At 45.8% G+C, this 21,874-nt stretch overlaps 1 protein-coding gene across 2 annotated transcripts in view; it reads left to right on the forward strand.

Moving 5' to 3' along the window:
* The window catches only part of SPTB (spectrin beta, erythrocytic), a 137,648-nt gene that overhangs the window by 37,695 nt on the left and 78,079 nt on the right, over positions 1–21,874 (forward strand). Inside the window, exons 2-3 of one of the 2 annotated variants that reach the window (XM_010383706.2) lie at positions 1,145–1,245; positions 19,744–19,942. In XM_010383706.2, coding sequence (XP_010382008.1) covers positions 19,795–19,942 — 148 coding nt within the window. In that variant the 5' untranslated portion in view covers positions 1,145–1,245; positions 19,744–19,794. The remainder of the gene's footprint in view (positions 1–1,144; positions 1,246–19,743; positions 19,943–21,874) is intronic. The other variant, XM_010383705.2, reaches the window with a different exon arrangement.

Here is a 21,874-nt window from a genome sequence, read left to right on the forward strand (position 1 = left end):
CCGAATCTCAGCTCACTGCAAACTCCGCCTCCCGGGTTCCCATCATTCTCCTGCCTCAGCCTCCCGAGTAGCTGGGACTACAGGCGCCCGCCACCTTGCCTGGCTAGTTTTTTGTATTTTTTAGTAGAGACGGGGTTTCACAGTGTTAGCCAGGATGGTCTCGATCTCCTGACCTCGTGATCCGCCCGTCTCGGCCTCCCAAAGTGCTGAGATTACAGGCTTGAGCTACCGCGCCCGGCCTATGTCCCCATTTTTAAGTGCCACAAGTAGAGGGGGGTGTAGTTGCCGTTTTATAATTGGAGAAACTGAGGCACAAACAGGGCTAACAATTTGTTCTTCTGGGCTGTGGAAATAGCAGCAGCCTTAGAGCAATGTTTGTAGACCACACAGATTCAGAGCCTGTATACTCATTGCCTGACACTCTATTAAGGACTTTAAATACATTATCTCATTTGATCCAAACAGCAGTGCTGTGAGCTGATGACTATTATTAACTTCATCTTATAGATGAAGAAATAGAGGCTTACAGACTTTAACTAAATGGCCTAGGGCCTCCCAGCTACTAAGTGGCCAAGTCTGGAGACACCCCCAGGCATTCTAACTCCAGATATACCTAACCACTATGCCGTACTGCCTGGTTCACGTCCCCAGATCAAAGTCACCTTAGTCTACTATTTCTGCCATGAAATCCCCTGCCTGCTACCCTCTGTCTCTTTCTGGAAACTGGCTCCAGCCCTTGCTGAATGAAGGAGTACTGCTACCATGTACTAGGAAACGAGGTGTGGCAAGCGTTTTAGAGTTGCTTGCAGACTATTTTAGCAATGACCACTCACTTCCCTGCACCTTTCAAATGACCTATGCTGGCTTATGTGTCCACCACCATGGCCCCGCACACGCGCCTTCCTGGGAACGGCAGGCACTTGGCAGCTCTTCTGCCCCTTGCTCTAGGCAAGTTGTTTGGAATCAGGCCACTTTAAGAGAGGAATGTGGTGGCAGTTACTTTGCAAGCAGCTCAGTGTGACTATTGGTAAGGCACTGACATGCTGTTCAGTGGAACTTCTGAGTAGCCCAGTGACAGTGCTCAGAACTGGGGGTGCTCTTGTCCCGGGTGCTTCCAGATAACATTTGCCGTACTCTTTAACAGATATGAGGAGAGTGTTATCAAACTGCAACACCTTGGGACACCTTCTGCAAGAAACTCTCTTCTAGTTCCATACGCTGGGGTTTCCCTTCTTCTGCAAATAGGTAAATGTGTGCTGTGTTAAAGAAAGACCCCCCCCCCAAAAATGTGGAATGTCAGAGGGCAGCTGGGAGATTGGACATAGACATTTCCCTCTGACTCTGCCACTGGTCTGTCCCGGGAATGTTACTCACAATGCTTTCCTATCTTCTCTACGTCTGTGTCGATTTCGGGGAAAAAGTGCTTGGCAATCCTCACAAGAAATGTGGATCTGACGCAGGCTAGAGACCCAGTGCATTCTGTGTTTTGAAATCTCAGGGTGTGGATTAGCTGTGACCCTGAAGAGCCTCCTGGGCCTCCAGCGCAGATCGTCTTTCTTTCCTGTTGCCTTTCTTGATGCTCTTGTTGCCTGGTGTTGAGCTGGAAGTGGAAGAATTCGTCTCAAATGATTTAAAAACTGTTTATAACCTCCCCACTCCTTTGATCTCCACATTCCTTCCTGCAGAGGGCTTGGGTCCGGCTCGGTTGACAGGGCAGTGATCACAGGAGGTAAGGGCAGGGGCTCTGACCCAGACTGCCTGTGTTTGAATCCTGGCTCTGTCATTTACAGGCTGATGTACTGGGGCAAGTCACTGAACCCTCTAAGCCTCAGTTTCCTGACTTATAAAATAGAGATAAGGAGAGTGGCTTGCACTCAGGGTTGTTCTGAGGAGTCAATGTAATGGGGTTTACAAAATCCAATGCCAGGCACAAGGTAAACTCTCAGTAAATATACAATGACAATAGCTTCATAGCTGGAGAAATTTACTTCCTATTAACTGGGTGAGGAAACTGAAGCACAGAGAAAAGCAGTTTTTCCAGCTGTGCCAATAAGAAATGTTTAAATTACCTTCCTGACTGTAAGCTCCTTGAGGATAAGGAATACATATATAGCATCCCTTTGGGAAATATTTGGTTAATTAAATTGATGTTTATAATGGTACTGTCTTGTATGGCAATAGCAGCAAGTTGTACAGGCCCTATCCACCTCTCTGTCCTGTGGTCTCCTCCCTAGAGGACTCTGCTCTATCGCTGATCTCTCTTCTGTGTAGCCCAATGTCGATCACATCAACAGACTCCAGAAGTAAGGAGCTCAGTAAGTGTGTGTCAAATGTGAAGGGATGGTGAAGAAAGGGCTCTGTGGGTCACAGCTCAGCCAGGTGAGGTGTGTGAATAGGTTCTCTCCTTCAGGTAACAAGAAGCTTCTTAGAATAGCCTCATAGTTCTTTTGGGGAACTGGTCCACTGCAATAATGAGTGCAGCTTTAATAATTCACTCCACAAATTCTGAGGTTGCATCTTACATGATTTCAGAATTACGTATTTGACCATGCCTTTGTGGCAGTCCTTGTAACTTTCAAGACTTTTGCTTTTTTAGTATTTATAAAAGATGCTTTGAGACCTTTAAAGCATGAATCTAAACAAATGTCACAAAAAGTCTTTACTCTCTTGGCTTTTGCTTTCATAAGCAGGAAAGGCTCAAATAATGATGTTAGCATCATGGGGTATTCTCAATGGCCAGGAGAAAGGTGAGAAGTAAACAATTCACTTGGAGGGATCTTAAGGTGAAAATGGGCCATTAGCAGTCTTTCCCCATCTTCTGAAAAGGCAGAGCTTTTCTTCTAAATGGGAACATCATGGAGCAGAGCACATAACAAACTCTCAGAAGACATGAGTTCAAGCGTTGGTTCTGCCAAGAAAGGAACTTGATCTCTAAGTCTTAGTTTGTTTAACTGAAACTGAAATTAATAGTACCTTTCCCACCTGTCTCACAGGGTCATAAGCAGATCAGAGAGAAATTACAGGAGATAACTTTCTGATAGACATCGTTTACATAGACAATAAAGATCATCATCATTCCCTTTTATCAGCACCCAGCTCAGATGCCGTGTCTTCCATGAAGCCTTCTTTAATTTCTGTAGCTTAAAGTATTCTCTCTGACTCTGAAATTCTATGGCACTTATTTATGCCTCTCTCTTGACACTTACATAGCTCTATCTTGTTGTATCATTATTTATACCATGTGTTAGGCAACCTTAGGGAAGAATTCATAAACTTCCACTATAGAATCTTGCTCAAGAAAACTCTTGCATTATTTAAAAATAAATTACAATAATTATTTGACATTTTTCTCATCAGAGCAGTTTATGGCAATGGGACTGCCAGGTAGTAAGTGCTCCATAATTATTTGCTTTTAATCTTTTCATTTATGTTTATTTATATTTTTAGTTTTAATATGTTGCTTTTATGTATATCAAAGCATAATTTACGTACAGTAAAATTCACAAATTTCTATAGGTTTTGACAAATATATATAGTTGTATCACCACCATCAAAATCAACCTCCAAAATTCCCTCATGCTCCTTTCTGTCAACCTATTTCCCCAACACTACAATCCTAACCCCTGGCAACCACTGATTTGTTTCTTGTCCCTATAGTTTTGCCTTTTCTAGGACAGCATATACATTTAATCAGACAGTGAGCAGCCTGTTCAGTCCAGCTTCTTTTGCTTAGCAGAATGCATGTGTGATACATCCATGTTGTGTATATAACAATTCTTGCCCTTTTACCACTGAATAGTAGTCTGTTTTGTAAGTGTACCACAATTGGTTTATCTATTCACCAATCTGATGAACATTTAGGTTGTTTCCAAGTCTTAGTCAGTACAAATAAAGCCACTATAAATATTTGCATAGAGGCTTTTTTTTCTTTTTCTTTTTTGAAACAGTTTCACTCATGTCGCCCAGGCTGGAGTGCAGTGGTGTGATTTTGGCTCACTGCAACCTCCACCTCCCAGGTTCAAGCAGTTCTACTGCCTCAGCCTCCCGGGTAGCTGGAATTACAGGCACACACCACCACCCCAGGCTAATCTTTGTATTTTTAGTAGAGATGGGGTTCCACCATTTTGGTCAGGCTGGTCTCAAACTCCTGACCTCAGGTGATCCACCCACCTTGGCCTCCAAAGTGTTGAGATTACAGACGTGAGTCACCGCATCCAGCCCTAAATATTTGCATAGAGGCTTTTGTGTGAACATGTTTTCATTTCTCTCAGGTAAATACCTGGGAATGGAATTGCTAAGTCATATGGTAAATATGGTATGTTTAACTTTATAAGAAACTGTAGAACTTTTTTTTTTTAAGCCACTCTAATAGATATAGAGTGGTGCCTATCTGTGGTTTTAATTTACATTTTCCTAATGACAAATGAATTTGAGCACACTTTCATGTGCTTATTTGCTATTATATTTCTTTTTTTTGGTAAAGCATCTGTACAAATCTTTTGCTCATTTTAAATTGAGATTTTTTTTATTGATGAGTTTTGAGTTTTTTATATATTCTGAATACAACTACTTTATCAGATACATGTTTTGCAAACATTCCTCCTAGTCTATGGCTTGTATTTTCATACATTTTTAATTTTGGTGGTCAAATTGATCAAATCTTTCTTTTATGATACCTGATCTTTTATGGATTATACTTTTAGTGTTTAAAATATTTTGCTTAACCCAATGTCACAAAGATTTTCTTCTGTTTTTTTATGGAAATTTTATGGTCGTAGGTTTTATATTTAGATCAATAATCCAATTTGAATTAATTTCTGTACATGGTATGAGGTATGGGTCAAGGTTCACTTTTTTTGCATATGGGTATCCAGTTGTTCCAGTGGAATTTGTTAAAAAGACTATGCTTTCTCCATCAAGTTGTTTTTGTACCTCTGTTGGAAATCAATTGGCTATATATGGCAATCTATCTCTGGACTCTATTCCATTGATATATATGTCTATCCTCTTGCCATACTATTCTATCTTGATGACTGTAGCTTTGTGGTAAGTCTTGAAATCAGGTAATGTAAGTCCTCCAGTTTGGTTCTTCTTTCAACATGGCTTTGTCTATTCTATTTTCTTAGCCTTTCCATAGAAATTTTAAAAATCAGCTTGTTGACTGGACGCGGGGGCTCATGCCTGTAATCCCAGCAGTTTGGGAGGCCAAGGTGGGTGGATCACCAGAGGTCAGGAGTTCAAGACCTGCCTGGCCAACATGGTGAAACCCCATCTCTACTAAAAATACAAAAATTAGCCAGGCGTGGTGACAGGCACCTGTAATCCCGCTACTCGGGAGGCTGAGGGAGGGGAATCACTTGAACCTGGAAGGCAGAGGTTGCAGTGAGCCGAGATCGCACCACTGCATTCCAGCCCAGGCAACAAGAGCAAAACTCTGTCTCAAAAAAGTAAAAATTAAAAAAAAAAATCAGCTTGTTGATTTATCAAAAAAAGTTCTCCTAGGATTTTGACTGGCATTGCTTTGAGTTTATAGATCAGTTTAGAGAGAATTGACATCTTAGCAACATTGATTCTTCCAATCCCTAGGCATGGTATATTTCCCCATTTATTTAGATCTTTGGTTTCTTTCTTTAATGGTTTTAGATCTTGCCCATTTTCTCTTATATTTATAGGTAAGGATGTAATAGTCTGTAGGTTGCTGTTGTTGAGTAAATATTTGAATTCATGAGTATATAAAAGTGTCAACCTACTTGTGAGTGCTTGTCTTGGTTCCATAATTAAATACAAGATGCTAGAATAGGGTTGGAAAATTTATCAAATCTCTTGGTTATGAAGAGGCCAGCAGTAAGAATAAGAGGTCTGAGCCTCCATGAGACAGGAAATCTGAACTTCATTCTGACACCCTCCCCAGGACATTCTTTAACCTTGGACAGCTTCTTCCCCCTGCCAAGGGTCTGCCTCCTAGCACAAGTTATACATTGAGAAGTCTGCATCTTTCAGGGATTCTCTTAGAAGAGCTCATTTTCTCTGTAGCTGCAATAGACAGCTGCCTTTCTTGCATGATTTGAAGGTGCTGAAAAGCCTGTCTGACCAGCCATTTCTCACCCATTGGCCTGATTTGGCTCCTAAATTTCCTCTTGCAAAGATGTCCCTCCTTTGAGTAATATATTATATTTCCATAGGCCTTTATTCAGTTGTGTTCCTTGAGAGGAATACTCTGGCTCCTTAGGAAGGTGGATAGTTACATCTGTTCCATCCAATTAACATGTGCTAATTGAGTACCTACCATGTGCAAGGCACTTTTAAGACCTCCAGGGTGAAAATGGCATCCTTCCCTTCAAGTTTACAACGAAAGGAAATTAGGTTGTCAAAGTCAATTTTGTTTCGAAGTAGGATAACTGGTAGGTCTGAAGGAGCACTGCTTGAGTCATTCAACTTGGAGATTAGGAGGGCAGGGATGTTTGAGGCAGGGACGAAGGAGAAAGAGGGTCACAGAAGGGCCAATGGGGAAATGACAATAAACCCCACCGACCATACCCTTTTTTTCATTTTGCCATGACAGCATATTGAGCAGACCCACAAACTCAATACTGAGAGACACTGTATGTTATTTGTAAATAATACCCTGAGGCAATCTGTTACTATACAGTTTATACATTATTTTCATATAACTTCATTTAATCTGTGCAGCAGCTTTATGTGGTAGGTGGTGAGTGTATTAATTAGGGCACCCTAACTGCTCCAATAAAGACTCCAAAATGAAATTTTATCTTTTGCTCAAATCATAGGTTAATATATCAGTGTAAATCGAAGGGGAGGCTTTGCTCCCGAAAGTCATCCAGGAAATTCAGTTCCTTCCACCTTATGGCCCCATCCTTTAGGTCCTAGGAATTTAGAGCAAAGAGTAAGAATGATGGGGAAGATTTTATAGCTAAGACCTTGAAGTGGTGCACGTCATTTCTGCTCATTCAACCTCACAGCCTCTCCTAACCACAAGGACAACTGGAAGGTGCCTCCAAGCTGTGCGTGCAGAAAGCAGAGTATGGATAATGGTAGACCCCACCAGTCTCCTTTTACAGGTAGGGAAACTGAGGTACAGAGTCATTAACTGAGCTGTAGAAGAACACATCATTGCTAAGTAGGACAGAATTTCAACTTAGGTCTTCTGTTTAGAGAGAATGGGAATAATAATGGCAGTAATAACAATAATAATATCTAACAGTTTGTGAGTGTGGATGGGTATGCAATGGAACAATATACATAAAGGCCTTAGTATGTTTCAGATTCCCTTTCTAGCTCTGAGCTCTGCAACACAATCCTATAAAGAGCCAAGTATCTCTCCTGAGCAGCAGAGTGACAGCAGGAGCTGGTAGCTGGTGGCTGCCTGTCAGCAGAGCCCACCACAGGGCTGAATCGACTCTAGTGGTGGAATGCTGCTCTCCCTGCAGACCTGGGAGATTGTGCACACCAGGAACTGACTCTGGGCTGGGTGAGGTGGCTGGTGCCTATAATCCCAGCACTTTGGGAGGCCGAGGCAGGCAGATCATCTGAGGTCAGGAGTTCGAGACCAGCCTGGCCAACATAGTGAAACCCTGTCTCTAGTAAAAATACAAAAACTAGACGGGCAAGGTGGCGAGTGCCTGTAATCCCAGCTACTCAGGAAGCTGAGGCAGAAGAATCATTTGAACCCAGGAGGCGGAGGTTTCAGTGAGCAGAGATTGCACCACTGCACTCCAGCCTAGGTGACAGAGTGAGACTCTGTCTCAGAAAAAAAGAATGGACTCTGGAGTGCCTGAAGAAGCTGGACTTAATTTTGCTCAGTACCAAAGCTGCCTCTTGCAGGCACCTTCCCAAATGTTCCCAGGGGACAGCCCCACTGAGTCAGGCTAGGTATGCCGGCCGGGGTGAGAAAAGCTCTAGCCAGCACCTGTTCCCTCAGGAGTCCTTGTGGGCCCCAGGAACTTTTAAAAGATGAATTTTCACTTAATTCTTTTGAAAGCTCTAACATGAATGAATAAGTAAATTGGCACCCATAACTTATATATTATTTACAGGTTAGACTTTTAAAATAGCTCTTTTTGTTTGGAAACCATTCTAAGACTGACATTTCTGTGACACGAGAAAGAAACTATAAAAGACTTCTCAACTAAGTAAGGTAGGGCTTCCCTGTCTAGAAAAGTTCTGCATGTGAAGCTGCTGCTTTTATCAATTTTTTGGGTGAGGAAATTGAGGTGTGGGTTGAGTCAAAGCTGTCCTAAGGGATTTCAAGATTTGTAGAGATTCGGGCGGGACACAGTGGCTCATGCCTGTCATCCCAGCACGTTGGGAGGCCAAGGTGGGTGGATTGCTTGAATCAGGAATTCCAGACCAGCCTGGCCAACAAGGTGAAACACCGCCTCTACAAAAAATACAAAAATTAGCCGAGTATAGTGGGACGTACCTGTAGTCCCAGATGCTTGGGAGGCTGAGGTGGGAGAACTGCTTGAGCCTGGGAGGCAGGGATTGCAGTGAGTGGAGATCGTGCCACTGCACTCCAGCCTGGGCAACGGGATTGAAACCTTGTCTCAAAAAAAAAAAAAAAAAAAAAAAAAAAAAAGATTTGTAGAGTTGGTAGGAATTTGGGCCCTGTTGCCACTGCCCATCCCTTTTGCCACACAGTCTAGCAGGAGAGGAAGAGGTGGTTAACAATGTGTGGTTGAGCCAGGCATGGTGGCTCACAACTGTAATCCCAGCACTTTGGGAGGCCAAGGCAGGTGGATCATCTGAGGTCAGGAGTTTGAGACCAGCCTGACCAATATAGTGAAACCCCGTCTCTACTAAAAATACAAAAATTAGCCAGGCATGGTGGCGGGCACCTGTCCCAGCTACTTGGGAGGCAGAGACAAGAGACTTGCTTGAACCCAGGAGGCGGAGGTTGCAGTGAGCTGAGATCACGCCACTGAACTCCAACCTGGGTGACAGAGCGAGACTCCATTTCAAAAAAGAAACAAAAAAGCAATGTGTGGTTGAGGCAGGAGGAGTGACAGGGACAATGTCAGGGCATTGATGATGAATCCACAGTGCTACTGCAACATGCTGTGCTTCCAACCTTCTCGACACCTTGACCTCCAAATTGGCCTCCACATGGTGTGTCCTCTGTGGGAACTGCTTTTATCTTCTTAAAAAGCAGCACTCTGCATTTCTCAATTCTCATCCATTTATTCAACAAACGATCTTTAGCTCATTTCATGTACCTGGCATTACGTTGGGCTGTTGGGATAAGAAGAATGAATAGGAATAAGAAGAATGAATATGGATGGTCCCTGACCTCAGGTAGCTTACAGTCAGTCTGGGAGAGACAGAGAACTAGACTATGCTGCTACAGTGTGGCAAGTGCATTGATGAAGATGAGCACGAGTGTGATGGGAACACTAAAGAAACACCCGACCTCTGCCTGCTGCAGGGGATGGTGGTAGAGGTGGGAGGTTTCCTTTTTTTTCTTTTTTTTTTGAGATAGACTCTTGCTCTGTCACCCAGACTGGAGTGCAGTGGCCCAATTTTGGCTCACTGCAACCTCTGCCTCCTGGGTTCAAGTGATTCTCCCACCTCTGCCTTCCCGAGTAGCTGGGACTACAGGTGTGCACCACCATGCCCAACTAATTTTTGTATTTTTAGTAAAGCCTGTGTTTCACCATGTTGGCCAGGCTGGTCTCGAACTCCTGACCTCAGGTGATCCACCCGCCTCGGACTCCCAAAGTGCTGGGATTATGGGCGTGAGCCACCGCGCCCAGCAGAGATGGGAGGTTTCTTGAAGGAAATGAGGCTGGGCTGAGTTCTGATAGAGAAGAAATTATTCTGTAAAGGAGCGAGGATTTTTCGGGCTTAGGGAATAGCATGTGCAAAGAACATGTCCAGAGAGAGCCAGGGACCTAAATGGAGTTCCTATGGCTGGATGTAGGATTGGAGAAGTTGGGGGGAAGGATTGGATGGAAATAGTAATCAGGGAGGGACTAGATCACAAAGAGCTTTGTCTCTGATTTATTATGGGTTTTAAACTCCCTTCTGAGATAGAGAAAAGCTGTTAAAGTATGTAAGTGATGTTATCTTTGTATTCTAGGATGACCTCTCTGGCTTCAGTGTAGAAAATGGGCTAGTGTGGTAGGCCAAAGAACAAATATAGATACAAAGACCAACAGAAACCACTAGACTTGAGAAGGCAGTGGCCAGAAGTGTGGGGAGCAGTGGAGATGGAGAAGAACAGAGATTGGAGAGATAGAAAAGGGGCTGGTGTGATGAGAGGGAAGAAGGGCATGGAGCACGATCTGAGGTTTTGGTGTGGGCCACTGGGATGTTGACAGACAGGAAGCATGGCAGGAAAAATGGGAAAAGGATGAGCATAGATTCCACTGGGGGTTAGGGTGAACATGAGGGGCTTGTGGGCTTTCTAGGTGGATGTTCTGAAGGCGGGTGGACACGATGAATTCAGAATATTTGAAAGTCATTAGCATAAGATGGTAATTCAAGTCATGGGAGTGAAGGAAATAGCCTAGGAACAGTATGTAGACAGAGGAAGAAGTGGAGGGGCCCAGGAGATAACTTGGGGGACCATCACTATTTAAGAGACAGGCCAAGGAAGAGATAGCCTACAGAGAAGGCCAAGGAGGAAGGGCCAGAAAGTTAAGAAGGGAACAAGGAGTGTGTCCTGGAAGACAAAGGAAATGATTTCAGAAAATTTTGGAATCGCTGACAGAGCCTAATGCTGCTAAGTAAGATAAGACCTGAAAAGTATCTCCCGCTTTAAGTAACAAGGAAGGGAGGTATCAGCTATTTTGGCAAGAATAGCTTCATGAAAGCTAGATTTCAGTGAGTTGAGGAGTGACTTGAGGATGGGATGAAGAAGCTAGAAGCTACCATGAATATAGATAAGTACACTGTATCTATTTTTACCTCTGGAGTGGAGGGCTGAGGTCATCATACTTCTCAGTTCATCATCATTTTCCAGGCAAGGCCCTTCTCTGTGGTTGGTTGATTGATTGATTTCCTTTTATTTCCATTTTCCTTTTCTATTCTCTTCACTCCACATAAAGACAACCATTTTTATATGTTTAAGAGTTTTCCTTTAATTTGCATATGTCCTTGTATGGGTATTGGCTTATATGCACATATTTTTAAATTATGCCAATGATGTTACAGATCTCATTCTGTTTCCTATGTGTTTTGTTCAGCACTGTTTCTATGATCCCCCAGCATTGCCATGTGCACTCCACGTGTTCATTCACTGCATTTTACCTGGCCCTGCCCCAGTGGTGGACGCGCAGGTTATTTCCACCTGCCAGCCACCACAATCAATGCCTCAGTAAACATTCTCGCATATGTCCCCTTCTAGGCCTGTGCGAGTAGAGTCACACTTAGCCTGCCTGAGTCCTGGCAGACAGCCCGCCAGAATGGCTGGGCCAGTCCACACTCCCGCCAGCAGTGCACAAGGCAGCCCCTTTCCACATCAGCATCTACGTTCAGCATGACCCAGCTTGCTAATGTTTGCCTGTGGGATCTCCTTGTTTAATCTGCATTTCTCAGGTTACTCATGGGCTTGAGTATCTCTTCTTAGGGTTTTAGCTTTTTAGGTTTTCACTTCTATGAATTACCCATTCATGTCCTTGGCAACTTTGTCAAGAATTTTGGCTCTGAAAGAAAGGAGAGAGAAGATGGCAAGAAGGACTTTTGCTAAAGATGGGAAAGACCTGTGCATATGAAAATGAAGGCGGAAGAGAGAAAAAGCTAGAGATTCATGTTTCTCCCAGGATTTGAGGAATGGGCAGCAGGAAGGAATGCAAAAATCTGACCTCCCTTGGCAGTGGCAGTGAGGTTGGTGGGAGGAAGTGGCAGTGAGGTTGGTGGGGAGGAAGTGAGACTGAGGAGGGGGAGTCGGTGCATGTGTCACCACCAGCTTTCCCTGAGCCCATCTTGCCTGCCCCCTCCATTTGAGGGGGAAAAGAGGCAGCCGGGGATCCGTGGGGTTGGATAGGAGAGAAAAGGCAACCTCACTCAGATTCTGAGAACATGATATACGTGTGTTTCTAAATGTTTGAAAATTGTTTTTGTTTTAAATTTTAAGGGGATGGGAGAGGTAGCTAAATATCAGGGTATGGGATGTGGCATAAATAAAGTTGTCAAGGCACATGACACCATGGTGGGGACAGGGGCCATGTGAGCCCTCCTGACTAAAGCAGAGTTCACATAAAGGAGAGTGTGAGCTCAGCACCAAATGGTGCAGGACTTTGGATTGGACTGCACTGCTGAAAGCTTACAGAGTAGGGGTGTGTCAGCATGAGGGGCCATGCAGGAGGGACTGTGAAGGGACTGAGTACAGACAGAGATGGACCAAGTGGGAAGAGATGAGGGCCTGAGCGAAGTAGAACTTTAAAACATAAAGAAATGACGAATGAAAGACCCTGTCAGAGGCTTAATGACTAGCCTTGGTGATTAATAAATATTGAATAAACACTCAGTACATGTACATGGGATAACTGAGTATGTGGGTCAGGGAATATGATGGGATAGAAGGCTTTAAAAAGGCTCTGGAAGGCAGAGGTTGCAGTGAGCCAAGATGGTGCCACTGTGCTCCAGCCTGAGCAACAAGAGTGAAACTCCGTCTCAAAAAATAAAATAAAAATAAATAAATAAATAAAAAGACTCCAGAGTTTGAGATCAGGTCTGTAGGATGAGGATAATATTTACTGAGCACCTACTAAGTCCCAGTCCCAGTACTAGGCACTGGAGTACAATAATGAAAAAGACAGACATGACAGACATGGCTGCTGCATATAAGGAGCCTATAGTATAGGCACTGAGAGGAAAAGAAAAAAAAAAGAGAAAACAGACAGATACATGAATAATTACAATTATAATAAGTTCTATAGAGTTAAGCAGATTGTCAAAAAGACTGAGGCTAACAGAGCGGGGAGCTACCTTAGAGAGGGTGACCAGGGAGGACTTCCACAAGAAAGCCATGTCTGAGAAGAGACCTGAGGAATGAGAAGGAGCCAGACATGCAGAGATGCTCCAGAAAGTGTCTGGGGCAGTGGGCACAGCATGCACAAGAGCCCTGAGCTGGGGAGGACATTTCAAGTTTGAAGAACTGAAAGAAGGCTGGCAGGTTACCTGTAGGAGGTGTGGGGAGATGAGCTTGGAGAAGATGGGAAGGACCTTAGGACCATGGGAAAGGGTTGACTTTTATTCTAGGTTCCAGTTGTGCCTAGGGCATATGACTGTATTTTACAAATTTAATTTATTATTCACTGCCAATTTTATCAAAGTTTTTATTATACAAAATTTCAAGCATAAAAAGTAGAGAGAATAGAATCATGAACCCCCATAAGTAGATCACTCCAAGCCAATAACCAACAAGTGGTTTCCCACTTGTTTCATCTGCTTCTTATTTTGCTGAAGCACATTTAAACAAATCCCAGACATCATGTCATGTCCCCTACTACATTTTTGAGCATTGCAAAAAAAACCTCATTTTCTTACATAACCATAATGCCATTATCACATCTAACACAATTGACTAATTCCTAGGTACCAATCAATATTGAGTCTGTAATTCAGATATCCCTGATTGCCTCGCAAATGTGTTTTTTTTTTAATTCAAGATCCAAACAAGGTGCATTATATTTGATTATTACATCTCCTGAGTCTCTTGATCTACAGCAGTCCTCACTCCCTGCCTCTTTTTTGTCTGTTTTAATGCCTCTGACTTGTTGAAGAAGCCGAGTCAGTTGTCTGCAGAATGCCTTACATTCTGGGTTTGTTTCTTTGCTTCCTCATGTGGTTATTTATCTTGATTTCCTATAATTCTTATAAATGGGAAGTTAGCTCTAAAGCTTAATTATTAATAAATTCAGGTTCAACTTTTTTGGCAAGAACATCGTAGGTCATGATGTCCTTCATGTTGCGGCATGTCAGGAGGAACACGTGTCTGATTGTCCTGTTCTTGGTGATACTAAGATTCATCAGTGAGTTTGGGTGTTGAAAACTTGATCCCTTCATTGGAAAATTCACCCATCAACCTATTATCTGATGGGTTTTTAAAATCTTTTCTGAATCAGTTATTACATTATAAATATCATTTCAATGATGATACCAAATAAATTATTCCAATCTATTCTTGACTATTTCCAATGTTGAGACCCCACTACCTCCTGCAGTTTTCATCAGAGAAGAGAGAAATTACTATAGATATTCTGCAAAAGTCCTCATGGCAGAAGAGAAATTGGGCATCCAACTTTTCAACTCAACTGCCATAAAATGTTACTTATTCTGGGAGAGGAGGGCAGTGGCTGTCTTGAAAGAAGTGAGTTGGGAGAGATAAGAGGAGGTAGGACTGGGTCACAAGTTTCTGTAAGTATAGATATTGAGCCCAAGAACCCCCATAGAGGATAATGTTTGAAAACTATTAGGTTGGTGCAAAAGTAATTGTAGTTTTTACCATTGAAAGTAATGGCAAAACCCACAATTACTTTTGTACCAACCTAATATGTATGTAAGAGTATCATCTCTCCCCTCTCCTTTAATGGTTCCCAGTGGAAATTTGCCTCTCTGCAGGATGTGAAGTGCCGATAGATACTGTTACGTTAGAAGGCTGATGGGCCACTCCCTACATCAGAGCTGAGCAGCACCTGTTCCCCAACCAAATCCTGTAAGAACGACTGGAGTTATGATCCCATCCACCCCCACCCCTATTCCAGCAGCTGTAGCATAACTGGAGCCAGTTCTTGGTAGGAGATTTTTCCATGATGAGGGTGGACAAGTTGCAGCATGTAAAGCCCCTGCCGGGTGACAGAAACTGGAGTAGAAGTGTCTGGTAAAGGCCTCACCAAACAGCAGTGGACCAGAATGACCAGGATATTGCAGATGCATGGAGATCCCTGAGTAGCAACCATGGGTAGTAATCTTGGGACTTTAAGCACCCCAAACCACAGTCCATCAGTGATGCACTAATAGCCAGGCTTCGTTGGAATGGGAACTGCAGTGTGAAAAAGCAGAATGTGCTCTGGGGAGGGGAAGCGGCTTGTCCAGGAACTGCTGGTGGTGTCCATTGACTGGAAAGGTCACCCATAGGTGGCATGCTTATCTGGGCCACACCATTACCCCATGATACTGAAACTCCCTGGTTCTGCTGTCCTGGTAGCCCCATGCTCAGTCTTAGCCATATTGAGACTGAGCTGTAATTTCTAGGTGGAGATGTCTGGTAGGCAGATGGAGGTGCCAGACTAGAGCCTGAGAGTAGGGAGGAGGTAAGGGCTGCAGATAGATTTAGAGTAAGTACTCTGCACTGCACGTTTTATTGCTTCTCATTCTAGTGAGTGTGTGCACGTGTGTTTTTGTGTATTTAACTATTCTTTAAGGTGCCTGTGAATATGCAATGCAATTATGATCAGAGGGAGAGGAAGGATGTTCCTTTTTTGGTGATGGATTGACAGAAGAATTACCAGAGAAGTTTCAGGATTTAATCTCCTGACTGGGTTGCCATAATACCAAATTATGTTAAAAGCAGGTTTGAGGTAGCATAAGGGGGCAGGACAAACTAGAAAACAGGTGAGGGGGTCAAACCTTACAGCTAGAGAGAAAATAACAACAGAGTGGAAGGAGCAATACTGTTTAAGCAAGACAGTGTCCTTGCTATTGCAACAGCCTGCTCCTCAGCCCTGCATTGCCCTGTATTCCCCTGGTTTCCCACTTCGGAGGTAGATCTTTGTGCTTTGTTGCTTCTCACTTTTGTATGACCCAGGGAAGAGGAGAGGATGCTGTTTACTTTGTTATGGGACTAGAGGATGGAGAAAAGAGAAGAGCTGCCTCTTCTGCTTGGGGCTTCAGCGAGGGCTGATATGGGTTCTAGCTTGGGCTCCATCAGCACCCTGCAGGCTGGGAGAGGAGCTGCTACCACCACTTCCTCAGTTCTTAACCAACCCAGGGAGTAACTGGACATAGCATGTAAGGTTGAGGCTCCAAGCCTAGCATCCAACCTCAGAGATGGATGTGAAGAAGGTTGGAGCTGTGGGTTGCATCAGTGATACTGTGAAATGCATTAATAAGTATATGTTCCTTCTGTGAGCTGAGTCCTCTGTGTGATCCCATGAACTTTTCAATGCTGAGCTGTGGGCAAGTCTTCTCGGGTCCCATCCTACTCAAAATATAGCCTGGGGTCAAAGGGTGGCAGAAGGCAGGTAAGGATGACTCTGGACTGTGCATTTAGAGCTGCTAGACTGGCAGGTGGATGGATGGATGGGGCAGGTGGACCTCTCTGGGCACAGTCACAGAGACCAGAGAAGACCCACCTATACTTTGACAAGGGGCAGGTGGGTTCAGAGAAGGAATTTTGGGGGACTTGTGAGTGAGTCGGGGAATGAATGAACAAGGAAGTACTTATGCCTTTTTTCCTGGGTTTACTGATGGGCCTGAATTGCAATTTAAGGTCTAATTTTAGCCATGTATTTGTGGTCCTCCGTGACTCATGGAAGGCCACTCTAGATGCGCAGATGACTTATATCCTTGAAAATGAGACCAGATCATCTCATCTCCAAGTTCCTCCCAGGTAGCAATTTAAATGTCATTTCCATGACTCCGCATTTGATTAAGTGTCCCCACCATGAGCCCCAACATATGCTGTTTTTTTCAGTCATGGTCATCTCTTTATAGCCAGGCCTTTGAAGGGCTGTTGTAACAGTACGGAAAGAGACATGGTGACACTGAGAACGGGTTAAATCTGGTGTTGGACAGGCATATCTTCATGTTTGCTTTTTGTTAACTATCTGTAGCTTTGCTGTTCTCTTATTTATTTCCTTCCCGCTTCTCACACCTGATTCTCCTAGAGCTTCCCTACCTGCGTGTACTGGCCCATCCCATGACCCCCTTGACTCTGATGGAATGCCATCTGGGCAGGGCCTCGGGTGGGCATGGCAGGCGAAGAGGGGCACAAGGAAAGGGGCCTCACTTTCGTTTCTGAACCATCTTTCCTTGGTGTTTGTTTTCAGGGACCTGACTCTTTCCAAAACAAAAACAAAAACAAAAAACTCCAGCTGTGTATTTAGACACACATATACATCTCTTCCCATTCCTGGCAGAGCTGCTGCCCGGCTGCTGCCTTCTCTGAGCCGTGGCCGCAGGAGGGATGGCATTTTTAAGCAGGATGAATTGTTGTCAAGCCGCCGCTTTTCTGCACCCAGGGCCATCAATCTTGTCTTGAACGCTGGGACTGCTGATCGGCCTGCTCAGGTTCATCTTTCTGGGGCAGACTTATTTATGGAGCCACAGCAAAGGTAATCTCACTCTCCAGCCCCACGGCCCGGGCCTCTCTCGGCCACTCTTAAAAATAGCCTAGGACGAATAGGAGAGCCAGAGTCTGGTTACTTCCTGCACTCAGGGTCTGATCTCACCTCACCTCTTGCGTCTGGCAGCTCAGCCCTTCTCAGGGGCTGCTGGACAGGCTTCTGGCCCTGCAGGAGGTGGTCAGCGTGTCAGTCCCTCTCTGGCTCAGAGACCAAGTCAGTGGTAGTTTCTTAAGGGAAGTAGGGAAAGGCATGGGGCCAGGGGCGGGGGCTGTCTTTCCCAGCTCTCTTTGCCCAGCCAGTTGGGTGCGAAATCTCAGTCCTGGAAGCAGCAAGTCTATCTGCAGAAGAGGACAGGCTGTTCAAAGGGACAAGGATGGCCTTGGGCACAGGCCTGGCATCATGGGGTATCCTGTGTTTAGGGGGATGACTGGTTTTCCCACCTTGCACCTTCCCTTCTCTTGAGTCCTGGCTGGGAAATGCCCTCTGTCCCCATGCACTGTGTCCTTTCCCCACCTGCCCTCCTGAAACCTGTTTGGTCGAGGGGGATAAACTGCACTCCAGTTTGGCCTTTGGTCCCAGCCACAGTCATTCCCCAGATGACCCTGGGGAGGCCTCCTCCTGCAGCAGACCTTGGTTTTTCTCCCAAGGCAGTTAGGGTGGGTAATCCTGGCTCCTGTCTTACCTCAAAAGGATGTGGTGGGATGGATTCATCAGGTTGGGGAAAATGCAGTCTAAAGTGAGTCTGTATGTGAAAAATAAGGCTGTAGCCCTGCTGCCATCTCATGCTTGAGCTAGTTAATGTGCTTCAGTGCCTCCGAAAGCGTGTGCCTGGTGGGTGCGCATGTGTGTGCTGGTGTCAGTGTGTTGGATGTGAGCCAGTGTGTGTGCTGTGGGTGCACACAGCCACACAGGGAGTGGTCTCCCTTACAGCTCACTGGCTGTCAACCCCCAACACGGGTCTGCCTCACAGCCTCCCCACCTCCCGCTTTGCTCTCTTGGATGTGAAGGGTCTGGGTCCCCTGCTCTCTTACAGACTTGATCTTGGAGTCCCTTAAGATTCCCAGAAAGAGAAGTGAATGGCAGGTACAGATGAAGAAAGCTAGTATTTTCCTAGGGCCCAGGGCATTGAAGACCGAGCCTGGCCCCCCTGGCCCTCTCCTCACTTTTCTCCCTGATCCCACCCCTGCCTTCCCATGACTTCTTACGGTTCCCAAAGCTTGCTGTGTTCTTTCTTACGTTCAGGACTTTACACCTGCTCTTTATTCCCTTTGCTTGGACTCTTGTCCTTTCCCATCTGTCACTTCATGGGTACCTCCAAGCTTCCTTTAGGAATAAGCTTCAACTTCCCCTCCCTGGCACCAGTCCCCGCCGAGTCCCCACCTAAGCCAGCCATGACATACATCACACCTTCTTGTAGTTGCTTGCTTAATTGTGTGTCTCTGCCACCAGAGTCCAAGCTCTATGGGGACATGACCTTTCCTGTCTTGCTTGCCCCTGCCTAGTACAGTGCCTGCCACCTTGTTGGAGCTTGGTACCTATTTGAATTAATTGTGAATGAATGGATGAGTGAGTAGGAATGATTGATGACGGGTGAGGGAAGACCCAGTGCTCCTGATGTGCTGGTTCATCGCATGGACTCGCAGTGCATGATTCCATTGTCCGTGGGATGCCCTGACTGCCATGCGCTTGATGGGACAGCAGGCTCCTCTGGGTTGCTCAGTCTGTCCTGGGATTCAACAGGAGACCTCATCTGAGCACCTGGTCATGCTCCAAAGAAGCCCTAAAATGCAAGGTCAGCTTTCTGAATACCAGCTGCTGGGAAGGAACTCAGAGGGCTCTCGAAAAGCCTCCAGGAGGAGCGAAGTCCCCCCAGTGCAGCTGCCCTGGGCTGGTGGCATCAGTGGTGGCTTAACTCTCTCATCCATCTCTCCCCATGGTTCCCATTTGGGTCAGACTCAGCCTACTTCCAGCTTCTCCCTTCTCCTGGCCTGTCCCCATCTCCCCCACCAGGTTAGGTCCTGGCCCAGTCCGCAGGGTGAAGGTTGCTTTCCTCAGCTCGTGCCCCGCAGCCTCTGGCTCCCAGGAGAGCTTCCCCTCTCCCGGGGTGCTCCCCACGGCGGGGCGGCCGGTCTGGAGGAAGCAGCCGGCTGCGACTGACATCTCCACCTGCTGGCCGTCCTGACCCTTGCTACATGCAGCTCTCCATCCCCGCCACCGCCGCCGGTACTGTTGCTGCTGCTGCTGCTGCTGCTGCTGCTGCAATATTTTATAACAAACGACCCAGAGACCCGGGTAGGAAGCATGCCCAGGCAGATGACACGGCGTGCTGCTCCCGCCAGGATCTACTCACATTGGATGCTCCGAATAAGTTTCCCCTGAGAAAAAGTCCGAGCGGGTAGAGAGCTAACCCTCTGACTGTGTTGCTGTCCCCCAGGGATCCTTCCATGAAGACTGAGGCAGGCCGAGCTGCTAAGAGCCTGCTGACATGACATCGGCCGCAGAGTTTGAAAATGTGGGTAACCAGCCACCTTACAGCCGGATCAATGCCCGCTGGGACGCCCCAGACGACGAGCTGGACAATGACAACAGCTCAGCCAGGCTCTTTGAGAGGTCCCGGATCAAGGCCTTGGCAGGTACTGTTTGGGGCCACAGGGGTTGGAGGGCATTCTCGCAATCACAAGGTTCACAGCCCTCCCCACCTAGTGTGGATCCTCCATGTGTGTTGGGTGAGCCCTGGCATGGCAGTGATGGAGACATGTTTGCCGGGCTCAGGGAGGTGGGGGTCCCCTTGGGAGGGAGCACAGGCTCTTGCAGCCTTTGCCCGCAAGGGCCTCTGAGAAGCAAGGAGGTGCTGAAGCTGGGACCAGGTGGGACCTGCCCTCTGCCTCTGTCCTGAGTGACCTGTGGCCAAAGTGAGAAGTACAAGAGTCTGGGCAAAGCAGTGTCTGAGGGCTGGACAGCCAGGCGCAGGTACACAGGGCCTCTGGTTAACCCCGATTTCCTGCCTAGGCCTGGAGAGAGGAATTGTCATCCTCTCTGTGGTCCCAAAAGGAGTGATTGGATAGGAAATCGAGAGCAGATAACATCCTCGCCACTGCTTCAGGAAGGATTTTCTTGATGAAACCTTTCATCCTTAAACTGGAATTAGATTTTTGCTTAGCAGGTTCATAATAGATCTTTCTCTCTCTCTCTTTCTCTGTCTCTCTCTGTATGTGTGTGTATGTGTGAGTGTGTGTGTGTGTTTGTGTGTGTGTGTGTGAATCCCAAGAATCAGACCTCAGCCGGTAGGGGGAGGAGAAGCCATTTCTATTAGAGATTTAAGATATTCTCCAGCCCCACCCTCCCTCTCTCTCTCTCTCTCTCTCTCTCTCTCTCTCTCTCTCTCTCGTGTGTGTGTGTGTGTGTGTGTGTGACAGAGAGAGAGAGAGAAGATGGGGGTGGAGAATATCTTAAATCTCTAATAGAAATGACTTCTCCTCCCCCTGTTGGCTGATATCTGATTCTTGGGATTTTTTTTCCCCCAACTCCTGTGAGTATTGCCTCTCTGAACTTGACCCAGGATAACTATATTCCGACCCTAAGCCCTCGGCCAGTAAGAAAGGTGGAGTTGCATGGGGTTGTGTGTGTATGTGTGGGGTCTGGGTTCCTTCCCCTGATCCACCAGTCAGCAGCCCACATTGAACCTATCTCCCTCTCATTGACTATTCCTGTCTTCCACCTCCGAAGAAGACCACAACCTTCCCCATAAACACTGTCTGGAGTGATTCTCCCACTGCCCCCATACCTTATGGCCCAAATTGAAGGTTGTAGTAATCCTCTTCCACCCTCCCTCCCTGCACTCAGCTCCCAGATACCACAGTCCCCGGCTGATCTTCAAGCCTGAGCAGGGCCCTGGACCCTCTGGGACCATAATGACCTCACACCTTGGAGTGTCTGGGCTTCTCATCCTGGGAAAGGAATGCTGTGGTGTCTCATTTCCCTTATCATGACAAGGAATCCACCTGGGTCTCACTCTTCACCACTGGTGTCCTTGCTCTTTACAGGAAACTCTCTTTCTTCTTCCTTCATTTCCTTCTCACCCTCCTTGACCCCACAAAATTCTCCCTTGGTTTCCCTTGGGGACAGACCATAGCAGTGTTCCATTGGTTTTGTATGCGTTAATTGAAGCCAACCAAACTTGGAACCATTGGCTTTGTCAGTCTGGTTTTACCTTCTTATATCTCTGTGCCGGCTGGATCTAGCTGCAATGACCCTGGTGATCCAGGTGGAGGGAGAGGGTACCATATTCCATAAAATTTGCCAAAGCAAGGTAAAAGTGGGGACCAGACTTTGTGCAGAGATCCTTTTATCTTTTTTAAGAAACCAAGGTAAATTCTATTTTAATAGTTACTTGTTGTACTCCTACTATGTTTAAAGCTAAACCCCTGGCCAAACGTGAAAGGGGAGAGGGGAGCCACAGATGAATTCAATATAGTGTCTGTCTCTCAGGAGTTCACAATCTATTAGGGAAAAATGAACTATGTTCACAATTAATTAGCATGAGAGGAGTTAGAGAAGAACTGTAG

Source organism: Rhinopithecus roxellana, chromosome 5 (genome assembly GCF_007565055.1).
Source record: "Rhinopithecus roxellana isolate Shanxi Qingling chromosome 5, ASM756505v1, whole genome shotgun sequence".
In the NCBI taxonomy this organism is placed as follows: Eukaryota; Metazoa; Chordata; class Mammalia; order Primates; family Cercopithecidae; genus Rhinopithecus; species Rhinopithecus roxellana.